General features: G+C 38.4%; 1 protein-coding gene across 5 annotated transcripts in view; it reads left to right on the plus strand.

Moving 5' to 3' along the window:
• Nucleotides 1-13,540, plus strand: part of ptprz1a (protein tyrosine phosphatase receptor type Z1a) — a 94,204-nt gene that overhangs the window by 36,166 nt on the left and 44,498 nt on the right. For all 5 annotated transcript variants that reach the window (XM_038706009.1, XM_038706008.1, XM_038706010.1 and 2 more), the window contains exons 2-4: nucleotides 1,219-1,281; nucleotides 9,214-9,393; nucleotides 12,101-12,252. In XM_038706009.1, the coding sequence (XP_038561937.1) occupies nucleotides 1,219-1,281; nucleotides 9,214-9,393; nucleotides 12,101-12,252 (395 nt within the window). The remainder of the gene's footprint in view (nucleotides 1-1,218; nucleotides 1,282-9,213; nucleotides 9,394-12,100; nucleotides 12,253-13,540) is intronic.

A 13,540-nucleotide genomic window follows, 5' to 3' on the forward strand; every position in this document is an offset into this window, starting at 1 on the left:
TGTAATGTGTTTACTAACCTATGTTGCATTCAGCGCTTCTTTGTTTGGGTCTTGTTGTATGAAGTTTTAAAGCCAAAGTTTATGATGAATGGCTCAGCAGCTGCCACTGTTTGTTGTCCTCTAACGTGCGGCCGCACACAGCAGATACTTATGTTACGTAGGCAGGTTATAGGTAACGCAGGGAGGGAATAATGGCAAGCTCATCAGAAGTTTCCTAAAAATAAACATTGTTCACGAGTCCTGCACCTCGAGTCCGAGTCTGAAGTCTATTGAGGATGAGTCTCAAGTCACTGTGTGTGTGCGACTCAAACTCGACTCCCCATCTCTGCGTTGTACTGCATCTCATTACATTGAAAGGTATTTATAAAAAAATCTTAAGTGGCGTGTTTCCCAAATGACAGTTAATCACTAACCACATGGACATGTTGATAACAGTTTGAAAGGTATGCAGTAACTAGGCAGGTAGTGCATAGATATGACAATTAGGGACTAAAAGGACCCTAAGGTGAGGAGGTTTTTCAGAGCAGTAAAAAATAGCTGAGTCTGTTTTAAGCAGCTGGGAGCTAAAACCCAAAGTGGTTATAGGAAACAAACCAAATACAAACTCAGCATGACAAACAAAGGTCACTTTTATAGTTGTGAGTGACTCACTGATCCTCTGCAGCTCCATGTTGAATTGTTTCAGCCTGTAGCAGTTTTCAGCTGCTGGATAGTTGAAAGTTGGTGTTTGTGGTTTTGTTTGGCAGCTGTTCAGTGCAACCTCACCCTGTCAGGCAAGAAATGAAATAAAATCAAACCAGTAATAACACACCAGCAGTCAAACCACAAGTATGGCCCACTAATGAATCTGTCAGCTCAGGAATAAATAAAAAAACATTTGGCTGTCTACGTTCATTCTACAAAACTTTTTACAACCTTATATCCCCCAAAGCTGTAATCTGCGCAGTTCATATAAAATATGTCTCAGATGAAATAAATACATAGTGTATGGCCCAAAAATGGCTTTTGTTTATTAGCAGACTACAAGAATACAAAAAATCTTTGTATGTGGAGGCAGATCTTTGTTGTTGGGCTGCACAAAATAAATTATTTTCAAGTTAGAAACTGAAACTTGGATGTTACAACATTTGGTGGTGTTGCAGCCGTACACAGGTTAGCGTGGTAAATATCCAATTTAACTCCATAAATACAACTAACGTTTCTTTCTTTCTCTTGCAGCTGAAGGATACGCATACAGGAATCAACGCAAGTTCTCAGAAGACATTGACTGGTCGTACGCAGGTGAGTCACGCAGGAACAGTTTATGTAACAAACACAGGTGACAAAATAAAAATACTTCCAGCCAGCTGCAGATGACTTACTCTACATGTAGTTCTCCTGCGTGTTCACAAGACTGAGATAATATTGGGAAGTTTTGGTGTTGAGTGATTTTAATAACGGCTCTGTGTTTATTTTTGTGATGTTCTGAGTGATACTTAACTTATTTTGTTGCAACACAAATGCATATCTAGTGCTGAGTGGAAAGAAATATGGGGTGAAGGTAGAGTGTGGGACTATAGTATGGACAGTATTTACTCCAGGTAGCTGCTTGTTAACTGAGCATAGACCAGTGGTCCGCAAACTGTGACACAGTAAATGTAAAATTATAAACAATCTTATCAAGAAATGTATTTTTGAAATTTGAAAACCAGGTCTGAACAATCTTTCTAACATGGTTCTTATTTTTATATTATGTTGTCTTGTATGTTGAACATTCTTGACATCATCAAACGGACCAAAATGTGACTTGATCTCTTGACTATGAGGACCAGTGATGATCTGTGTTTTGTCCGAATTTAATTTAGGGAATCATTGGGTTTCCTGTCTTTTGTATTATCGAGGTAGTTAATTGATAAAACAGGTCAGTGAGGTTGATGGGCTTCAAAGGAAAACAAAGACAGGTCCTATAATTGTAACTTATAGGGGCTAACGAGGAGACACAAATATGTATACAGTACATACAATGTTGTTACAAAGCACATTAAAAACCTACCGGCTACCCTTTACGACCAAAAAAGCTACTCTTGTCTCGGGATATGCATGCTTTCTTGGGTCTATTTGACTAACAGATGTGTGTGTGTGTGTCCTGTAGTCGGAGAGAGAGAGCACTCAACTTCAAAGAACACACTCATTGATTCTGAATGAAAGTGAAGTCATTTATAAAGCTTTTGAGCATTTATGTGGGAGATGAAAACCTGTTTTTTTTTTTTTGTTTTTTTTATCCATGCAGATGAACTTTTTGTTTGTCAACCCGATGAGTCCAAGAGCTCATGAATGAGATATGAATAAATATCTAAATATATATTTAATTATATCTGATTGGATATAATATTTATCTAGATCTGTACTGGGGATATGTATTGAACCTGCAAAAAAATCATCTGGGATGCAACAGTTTGCATCACCAGACATTTTAACATTAAGCCTACAGATGTAAATGATGATTTACATAAAGTCCCACAAACCTCAGATCTGCTTTTTAAATGCAGTTTTCTCTGCTGCAGTGGTCAGTCTGGTGGAGCAGCAATTGGTCCCTCCTTCCATATTGTGCCTCTAAAAGTTAAATATTTCATGAGCCCAAACACAGTTTTCAGCAGTGCAAAATATCTGTTGTCTTAAAGAAGATAAGGACAAATGCTTTTTTTAAATTACATTTTTGGACATTTAATGCCTTTATTAGATACAGTAGAGAGAAGACAGGAAATGGGGGGTGAGATGCAGCAAAGGTCCAGCCAGACTTAAACCAGTGACTTCCAGTTGGCCGCTTAACCTCTAAGCCATAAGGGCACCCTGAATATCAATTCAATTCAATTTTATTTATATAGCACCAAATATCACAATTTGACTGTTGTGTGCCTAGAGAAGCGCCACAAATCCTTTGTAAATGTCCCCCTCAGTATTGTTGGCAGCCTCAAACATTTTCAATATCTCAACAACTACTGATCAGATTGCCACAAAAATCTCTAGGGCCTCTAGGGGACACTACACTTTAGACATTTAGTATCAAAACTTTTTTTTCTAATGTCTCTCCAGTTTAGTTTATTTTCTTAAAATGAATCAAATGAATCATCTTGAGAAGAGCATCAGCAAAGCTCTTTAAAACTCTGTGTAAGTGCCTTTGAGCAATAGACTGAACCCCCGATCCCTCCCGTACAGTTAGTTCTGTGTTACTTAAGGTTCTACACAGCAATTCAGACTGATGTCGCAGTTGAAAATACAGTTCAAGACAACTCTCTGGAGAATCACGTGAATCCAATTTTTCTCATTTTAGGATTTGCATGTGAATATAAACACACACACAAACACACACACACAGTTTATTTGATCTTCCTGGATCAGAGAACCTTTTGGCACTGAAGAGCGCATGACACAGTAAACACTAGAGATTTAATAAAAAAGGTCTTATGTGATTTGTCCTCTGATCATTCCAGTATCACTGGATGAGTTGTTACAACTGTTGGTGGTTTGTGTCCTTTGACCTTTGACTGTTAGTATCTTCTCCATACCAAGGCTGTCAGATAGAAAAAATAGAGATGACTATTTGTTATGATTATTATAACCCAAAACAAAATGTCTGGGTTGATGAACTAGTACCAAACCCCTATCCTTAATCTGTATGATTTTGCTCGTCATCCTTTAACATGCTGTGCAGTTTCTTCTCTGAGCATCACTTGGTTCTTTGTAGGAGATTTTTCTCCAAACATAATCACTGCTTAATGCAAACAGGGACTTGTGCTCATATGTTTGACAGCCATTCCCAACATGAACAGGACTCCTCAGCTGAATTTTTTCATGTGGATTCCTGCTATTTAAACAATGAACTCACATTTAATTGAACTGTTAAACAGAAATGGGGCCAATTGAACTGATTTCATATGGAAATTCTGGATGCGAGGGCGTCCGTGCACTCCTGAACACTACTGATTTTGTTAACTGAGAATCTACAGCCATTCTAGCAGCTCGGCGGGGTGGATATAATGTTAGCCATGTTCACCATGTTACTTTAGCTTGCTAACATTTGCTACTAGTTTTTCAAGTATTTGGTCATAAACCAAAGCATTGGACAAATTCAAACTTTGACCTGATAATGGCGCTAAATAAAAAAAAATCAGAGGGTCACCAGAATTACCACAGTGTATCCTGAAGGAAACATGAATAAAATGTCAACCTTTTGGCGCTAGAGGATCACAGAAATGATAAAATGTCATCTTCTGGGTGCCATGAATGTCTGTTTGAAATGTATTGGAAATTCATTCATCATAGGAATAGGTACTAACTTCTGAATATACCAGTAGTTGAATATACAAGTTAAAATGACGATGTAGTGAGTTGTGTTTGTCGTCTCCTGCGACTCTTTGTCACACCTCTAGCCTCCATACCTTCCCTTCAGTCTGAACCTTGTATCAGCTCACTATAGCTGCATGAAGAGAACTCCACCCTTTGATCTAAATGAGAAGGAGCTTAAACAAATGTTTGCCTTTCTAAGCTTTACAGCACAATGTTGCCTTTACTGTGAGGGAACCACAAACGTCCCGCAGGAAACATGAAGCAATGATGTAGATGAAGCAGGTTCAGAGTAGACCACCTGCGTGTTCTTCAGGAAGAACTTGACTGGCCTGCACAGAGCCGTGACCTCAACCCCAACTAATACCTTTGTATGAACAGGAACACTAACAGTGAGGCAGACCTTTTCTCCCAACATCAGTTTTGGACCTCACTAATGTTATGTGTGTCTGAATGGGAGCAAATCCCTGCAACCACCACAAATCTGGTGGAAAGCCTGAAACCAAAATATTTACTTTGTGGCCATAAAATGTGTTTTAGCTTGAGATTTAGTTGGAGTTTGGATGGAGTGTCTCAGCCGGACGACGCGTCCTCTGACATTCTTAAACATTTTGCTTAAACATTCATCCAGAATAGATTTAGATTTTTTTTTTTAAAGAGTCAAAGCCATAAATAAAAGTACTTTGTATGAAAAGTGAAGAAATATTTCTCCTCCTTTTCTTTGGTGAAACCTCACACATGGTACCTTGGCTGTGTCCATGCAGTATTTCCTGATGTTCTTCATCCAACCTTTGTTCAAACTTAAATAACTTTAAATTATAGTAGAGATTCCAAAGTTTCCAAAGATACCAAACATGTCAGGCTGAATTTTGGAGAAAGCATAAAGAGCAACGCACAAGGTATCTAGTATATTTCCATTTGGTGGGTTGGTGCAGCAACCCACCAAATCATACAGGAGATGCTGCAACAACATGATACACAATGATATGATACAGAATTGATACAGAATTCAAGTCACTAATCCTTGCATACAGAGTGTCTACATCTACATAAACTCCATAATACAAGTTTACGTTCCTTTTCGGCCACTGCGCTCCTCCAACCAACACCTTCTGGCTCTGCCGCACAAGCTACCACAAGCTGCCAGAGCAGGGCGTCCCTCTCTAACTTCAAAAAGCTCTTGAAAACTCTTCTCTTCTGATAACACTTTCTCTTATGACACCTCTAACCCCTAACTTCTAACAACCACATTCTGTGCTCTTCTTCTGTCTCCTTACAAGTCTCTTGTTTTGATTGCTCTCTTATATCTTATATGAACTCTTATTTATCCCATTCATGCCATATCCGCTAGTAGCTCTTGCTACTATTTATTGTTGCTCGTACTACTGTCTATTGTTACTCATAGATCTCTCACTTTATAGATGCTTGTATGTTTTTGTCCTCAAATGTAAGCTACAAGTGCTGCCAAATGAGTAAATGTGTCCTGTATAGCAGGACCAAATAGTAACAACAAGTAACAAATACCATCAAAACTACTGATCTGCTCAGTGGACAACAGTTTAAAGTAGACTACATGAGAGGCACACAGGAAGAAAACAGGTCTGTTTATTTTATTTACTGCAGCTTTATTATTCACAATCACCTGCCTGGTGAAACCCCTGGTGGTGTGGATTGCCCTTTTAAAACCTTTTCAAAGTCAATGGAATAGCCCTATGTGGAAAATGCATTGCCTGTGAGCCACAATAAATGCTATTTTGTGTTGATGTACACTGTGCAGTGGCGTGATGATCCATCCAACAACAGCTTTTTGTTGTTTTATTGTATCGTTTTCTTTTCTTTAGACTTTCCTGCTACACGTGTTAGTCGAGGTTTCACATTCTGAAATAAAACTCAGAGAACCCACCCTGTGATTTAAGGTCGGGTGTGTTTATAGTGTGTGTGTGTGTGTGTGTGTTCTCCATTGACATGTTAATTTCCTTCCTGACCCAGAAGTCTGTCTGACCTGGTTGGGCTCTTTGTCCTCTGGCGGAAGAAGCTCTAACAGCCAGTCAGAGCGAGGACAGAGAGTCATGTGACCAGCTGGCATACCTGCTTACAAACACAACACCAGCTGGCTGAAACAACACTACAACACATAATTAGCACGACAGAGTGAAATAGCTGAAAACTTCGGCAAGATTATTGAAACTATTCATCACGCTGAACATCTGGCTTGTTTTCTGTAGGTGTCTGCTTTAGAAGTGAAGAAATATGAATTTAAAAATGTGCTTAAAAGCTCTTAAAAATCAGGTTTTTAAGTAAGCTTTAATATAAATAACTGTTTAATCTGGATAAAGCAAAATTGCTTGTGATGCATTTAATTAAATATATATTTTAGACTTTTATTCAGGATAGGAAGGAAATATAACTTGAACAGTCAGAATAATCTATAATCACCAAGGTACAGACATTTTTTTTAATAAAGGCACTGTAGATGCAGTCCTTACTATCCACGACAAGGTTTGCTGACTGTAATCATAACCCGTAATTTAGACATACTAACCTTTTGTTGTCATAATGGGGAAAAAAAAGGTATGTACTCGTTGACATCTGACTGGGAACAGGTTTTAATAAGCTAATGATAGTAATCATGATGAAGGGGCCGGGGCACAAGGGTGGAGCTGCACCTTCACTCAGCTTTTTGACTTACAGGTTACAGCTGCATGTTAGTCTGTTTATTGTGTTGCCTTTTTACCCATCAAACCTGAACAGTGAAATGAATCCCTGATCAATTCAATTTTATTTATATAGCGGCAAATCACAACAACAGTTATCTCACAGCGCTTTTCATAAAAGAGCAGGTCTAGACCATACTCTGTGATGTTATTTACAGAAGCCCAACAATTCCCACCATGAGCAGCACTAGACGACAGAGGCAAGGAAAAACTTCCTTTTAAGAGGCAGAAAGCTCGAGCATCTGCCATCTGCCTCAACCGAGTTCAACCACCGAGTAATCGGTGTGTGCAAGAGAGTAGCGCAAATGAGATCCTGTGAAGAACATAAAACTTTTGTCCCACTCATAGTTGATGAATACAATTCATCCAGAAAAGAAACAAGATGGATTTCATTCAGATTTGTGATCTGGTGAACAGAGACACAAAAACGTGTTTATGAAAGTGTCTTACATCTCATCTGGATTTTATCCGAATACGAGACACTTGATGAAGTGTAAACAGGTCCACCTCGACCACCTCCCCACAACATCTGCCCAGTTAAGGACTTTACACTTATTGAAAAAAAATCCTTAAAAAACTAGATGTCTCAACGAGTTAGTATCATATAAACATCCTTTTTGGAGATGGAATTGTGTTAAAGTGTTAGTCCATCATTGAGGACATAAAATATACTCTATTTAGATTGTAGACGTCCAAAAGGCTGTTATCCAGAGACACTTAAAGTGAGTCAAACCCAAGGATGTCAGCTTTTCAGTGTCTCGTGACTCCGTCAGTCTTTCGTCCACTGAGTGAAGACCGTAACTCTGAGCAGATGTGAACAATTAGTCCTCTAACACACTTCAGTCATAGCAGCAGGATATATGAGCAGAACATTTCTGGTACCACATTCTTTGGTAGAACGTCACACGCTGTTCAGATTATTTTTCCAATAAAAGCGAAACAAAAAGCTTGAGGCCGTACATCAGTTTGACATGAATATGAGCTGCTGGATTAAATATATTTGGTTCATTTTGGGGCGCAGGTGACACACCTGTGAGTGAATGAATGAGCTCCGCTCTAAGGGATGATTTGTATTTCTGGCTGTAACACTTTCCATACTGTATTTTTGCCATCCATCATGTCAGCCTGTTCTTTGTGTTTAAAAGTAAACCTGAAACCTGATGCTGAACTTTCTTTTGAGCAGCATTTGTTAGCAGAACACTGCAGGCTTGAGAAAAGTTAGCTTGAACATTGAAAAATCTTGGACTTTGACCTTATGAGAGCTATAAGGGAGAAAAATGAAAGCTGATATTACCGTTCAAGCCAGAGTGCTGCATAACATCTGGAGGTTATTAGCTCGTTAGCTCATAGCTAGCGCTCTCAGAGAAGCACACCTGTAAGCAGTCATTGCAAAATTAGTTAGAGAGAGAGAGAGAAGTCTGCACTTCATCATTTTGTCACATTAATGAAGAGAGAATATCATCAACACCTATTCGGTGAAATGCTTGTAATGATACTGTGGCAACCATGCTTTTACAGTTTCATTTTGATTACTCATTAACACTTATCCTTCTGTTAAGCAGCAGAAAACAAATAAAATAAGTTATTACTGTAAGCTGCCATGAATAAGCTTTACAAGCAGCAGCAAATAAAAATAAAGCTGCTATATTACACCATTCATAAGTAGCAACTACGCACAGGGATTGTGAGACATAAATGGTCACAAATTAATATAATTGCAACACTTGTAAGAATGAAATCAGGTAGTGGATCATTTTCATAGTGCAAAAAGTAGCTGTACTTTTACACCACAGTCCTCCATATCAGCTTCAGTGCTCCTTGTCATTTATTCTCCAGGCAGTCCAAGCATCTGCACTGATTATGTTTCTACACTCATTTATTAAGGTTTTTCCTTCCTGACAAATAGCCTTTATTTCATGTAGTAATGCAGTTGAGACCAGGTGAGAGCTAGCTATTGTCAAGTGCTTTCACGAAACTCCAAATATATGAGAAAATAAAAAAAAAACAAATCAATTTCACTTTTTTTTAATCACAACATCTGCTGAATGCTTGTCTTCTAGGTTTGATTTTTTTTTTTAAAGCTAACTCTAAATCCTCTGATGTTATAGTTTCCCAGTAGCACCTAGATTTTACAATAACAGCTTTATGTGAACACTTGTTTCTGTCTTCCCTCTAGGAACATTAAATCAAGACAACTGGGCCAAGAAGTTTCCATCCTGCAGCAACGCCAAGCAGTCTCCCATCAACATCGAGGAGAACCTGGCTCAGGTGAAGCTGCAGTACCAGAAACTGAGGTTTGACGGCTGGGAGAGCCTGACAAGCGACAGGACAACCATCAAGAACGATGGCAAGACGGGTAAGTCACCTGGTGGTGTGAAAACATGACTGTGGTTGCTGTTTTCAAGAGCTAAAGAACCTGTGGACTATAAGTAGCTGTACATACAATAACAAATTATCAAATGACGAGGGGAAAACAATGTGACAATTTGAAAGGGGTCAGCTAACTCTGCAGCTCCCATTCAACCTTTACTGAACTTTATAGTGACTTTCAACTCGTTGTTTAGCTGTCCGGTCTGCAACTGTACTTTGATTCACCCTCACCACTCTAACAGTGTTGGTTTTTGGTCGCAGCAGGCAGCTGTTTTCAGAGAAATTGCTGTAAAAACACGCTGTACACTACCTGCTCAGCAGCAAACGGCAGGCAGAAACTGTTAGAGGCTAAATGGTGAACATAGTGGAGCACCTAACCCTAACCCTAACCCTTATAAGTTATTTTGCCATTTAATAAACAAATCTTACACATTGACATCATGCTATTTATTCCTGCTAATTAATAAGTGAAGTGAAAGTAAAAAAAATAAAGTTTCACATTCTTCCTATTACCATAAAACTTAGTGATTTACTTATAATTTTGAATTTGAAGGCATCTGCATTTCTTGAGCTGTTTTAAGTGACTTGTCTGCTTAAAACTTCGGTGTGAACAGTCCAGTCTAGGCTTCCATCAATCTAATGCCATCTCTTTCCTTAATGTTCTCTTTCCCCCTTTGTCCCTCCTTCCCCTCCATCCTCAAGTGTCGATCTTCTATTTTTCTAAAGACCATTTCTCCCAGATAGATACTGGGTGATAGGGCCTTTTCTCATACAGTGGTGTCCTATTGTAAAGGATACAGTTACCAGTTTCTCATTTGACAGAGAAGCAACATATGAAAGGCTCTGATCCTAAGTGGGGTGGAACACAATAACCTACAGTGTGCATTCAAGGTAATTGTTAAGTGAAATTGTAGACAAGAGCAATCCCGCCTCGCCTTTCGAAAAGCTCCAAGCAGTAGAGTCCAGTGCTTCTTAGCAACAGGACTCTCAGCGAAATAAGAAGCACTCTGTTGTAGTTGTTGTTCGGTCGCCAGCTGCACCAAAGGCTTTTATAAATGGAGATGTTTGGTGGACAATCTGAGCACGATTCAGGTCGACAGTACTTAAACCTGTTTTTATCAGCCCACAAATGGGCCCAGTGTAGGTTCAAGGCACAAACTGCCGTCCATACACACTCTTTCAAAGCTCCGGGGCTGTCAGGAGTATATTGGAAGATTTCAGGATAGAGCGAATGGATCGGGTTCGTGCCTTAATACAGAGCAAACAAACTTTTCAACAGGAATGAATTAGCGACAAGTTGAGTCAATATTTGCCCTCCCTCATAGGGAAATTTGATTTTATACCGGGTTAAAAGAAAACATAATAGAACATAAGACACAGACCGCAAACAACAAGGAGGACACGAATGAGGCCAACCACATACAGATGAAAGTGGTGTAAAGAATAAAAACCTAACAAAAGCAAACGGTGTCCTTAAAGTGTCGAAAGCTTGAGTGTTCGGCAGACAGATGCTTTTGCAAAGACAGAATTTTGTCAGCGCGTTCACATGAAATCTATACAAAACAATAGTCCTTTTTTTTTTAAGGTAGGCTGAGATGTACAGTACAGAAGATGAAGGGACTGTATAATGCTCCACCTTCAATAGACCATCAAAGAATATTTCGATCCTGCAGGGGACGTTTTGTCAGGTCAGACAAAGACCGACCTGAAATAGATAAGCTTGTTGATTGAATCATTGTTTGATGGTTCAATAAAGGTGTTAGTGGAGTATTATGTGATGTAGAAGCTCTCATCGTTTGATCTTCTGTACGTTTCTAATCTATTATTTCAGTGAGAGGGCTTCAGCTTTAAAAGCAGTCGAGTGTTTTGATCTAGATGATGTAGAAGTATGTTTGCAGATTCATTCAACCTTCATTTCAATACATCCAAATCAAGAACTCATATACAATATAGTCGACATAGGCGATAATATAAGTAAAGTAATAAAACCTTAAGAATAAATGAAGCAAAATTTAAAGCAAAGTAATCAACTTTAAACAACAGTAGTGCAATTGAAAGATTTAATTGTTCTAAGTACAAAATTGAGCTTTAGATTTTTCTGTATGTTATTCCAGGCTGCAGGAGCACAATGACAAAAACTGGATTTTCTAAGCTGAGTGAAAACAGCCAGCCGCTGCAACGTGATCCAGTCATTGGAGTGTGGTTGACAAGGTCCCACGTTAAAAGACAACAATGAAGTAACGGGTAAAGAACCACTAAGCAGAGGAAGACATCTTTTATTTTTATAGAAGTAACCGTTTTTTCCCTTAATTTGTTTACCAACTTAGTCCCATGATATTTAAAAGTTACCTTCTCATCAATCCAAATTCCAAGACTAACTCTGTTTGCAGAAATGCAGCCCCAAACTTGCAAGGATGCTCCACCATGCTTCACCGTTGTCCGCAGACTCTCATTCTTGTACCGCTCTCCAGCCCCTCGGCGAACAAACTGCCTTCTGTCAAATAAAATGCAGCACATTCAGTGTCATACACTTACTTAAAGCCCTATGGCCTATCTCCTACCTACATTAAAGATTAACTTTACTGCCTCATGAGCTTAGCTGCCGGTTTCCACAGCCCGCCTCACTACAAAAAGAAACCAGCCAGCTAACTCAGTACCTTCTTTACTCATGTCCGTGTCTTTTCTGTTTTCAGTGGCGGTCGATGTGGACGGAGAGTTCTATGTCAGCGGAGGGGGTCTTAGGTCAAAGTCCAAGGTCGGGCGCATCACCTTCCACTGGGGGCGCTGCAACGCCTCTTCAGAAGGCTCTGAACACAGTCTGGATGGCATCAAATACCCTCTAGAGGTGAGACATCGTAAACTATGTGACAAATGTTGAGCTCAGGAATGTCCTACACGTTACAGAACAAGTCCATTCGGTCCACAGATGTAAATAAAAGTAGTCTGCTTTGTTAGACATTTTATTTTTATTTTATTTGCACCATTAAAATTACATAGAAATGACAAAAAAAATTATAATAATAATAATTAAAATCTAATTATATAATGTGCAGGAAGAGGCAAAAAAACCCAAATGGGCTTAATTAACGTCTCCACTTTAGATATTATCGAAGTAAAAACAAAACAAAAAAATAACATACAAAAAAAATATAACTACATAAAGTAATGACAAACTAATAATAGAAAAAACATATGGAACATCAACAACATAATTCTAATGACAATAACAATAATAGAAATATAAGAACAAAAATATGAACATAGTATAAAAGTAAGTACATTTCTTTATTAGAATTTAAAACAGCAGTTAAATGGGCTTTTAAATATGAAAAATTAAACAAACTCCCGCACACTGGTCTGACTTTACTAACTTTATTGTGAGCAATGCGTTTCGCCCATTGCTTCTTCAGGCTCACATAGTGAAATTACAAAAACGCTTTCAGGTGTGCTAAGTAGACCCTGTGCAGGTCTTTTAAATATCTTTTGTAACATTTTAATGAGGAGGAGTTTGTTGCCAGGTGGGAAAAGCTATTCCATAATTTAGTACCCGGAAATCTGATCTGAAACTTTGGAAGATGAAGATCTAATGATTGACGAGTTGAATAAGAGTGAACCTGTGAGTTCAATTTAAAATAAGTCTTGAAGTACTCGGGAACATTTTCATAACTTGAATATACCTTATAAATAAAAACACATATCTGAGTGAAATTAATATCGTAAACCGTAAGTATCTGAAGATTCTGAAATAGAGGGACGGATGAGGAATGCGACTCCTAACAAAGCGTTTCTGTAGGACCAAAATTCTGTGGAGTGTAGTTGTAATAGTTGTAATAGAGTGTAAGAAGACAGTTTGTGGTAATAAGATTACTAATCCTCCTAATTATACCAATAGATTTATTTAATTTTCATTTGGGGGATTTGAGGGATTGGTTCCCGGAAATAGCAGCTGATTTAAAAAGAAGTTTGCATTATCCCATGATTTTAAAAATAAGAGCCAAAAAATGCCTTAATATTACTAACTGGAGAAATAAAAAAACTCTCAACTCAAACATGGAGTATATGAAAATTAATGTTGTGTAAAGGACATTAAGGACAAGGGCATTTATTATTGCACCATGGCTTCGCTTCTTGAT

The sequence above is a fragment of the Micropterus salmoides genome, unplaced genomic scaffold (assembly GCF_014851395.1).
Source record: "Micropterus salmoides isolate LMB-PRFRI ecotype aquatic unplaced genomic scaffold, ASM1485139v1 Ms_hic_scaffold_8, whole genome shotgun sequence".
Lineage (NCBI taxonomy): Eukaryota > Metazoa > Chordata > Actinopteri > Centrarchiformes > Centrarchidae > Micropterus > Micropterus salmoides.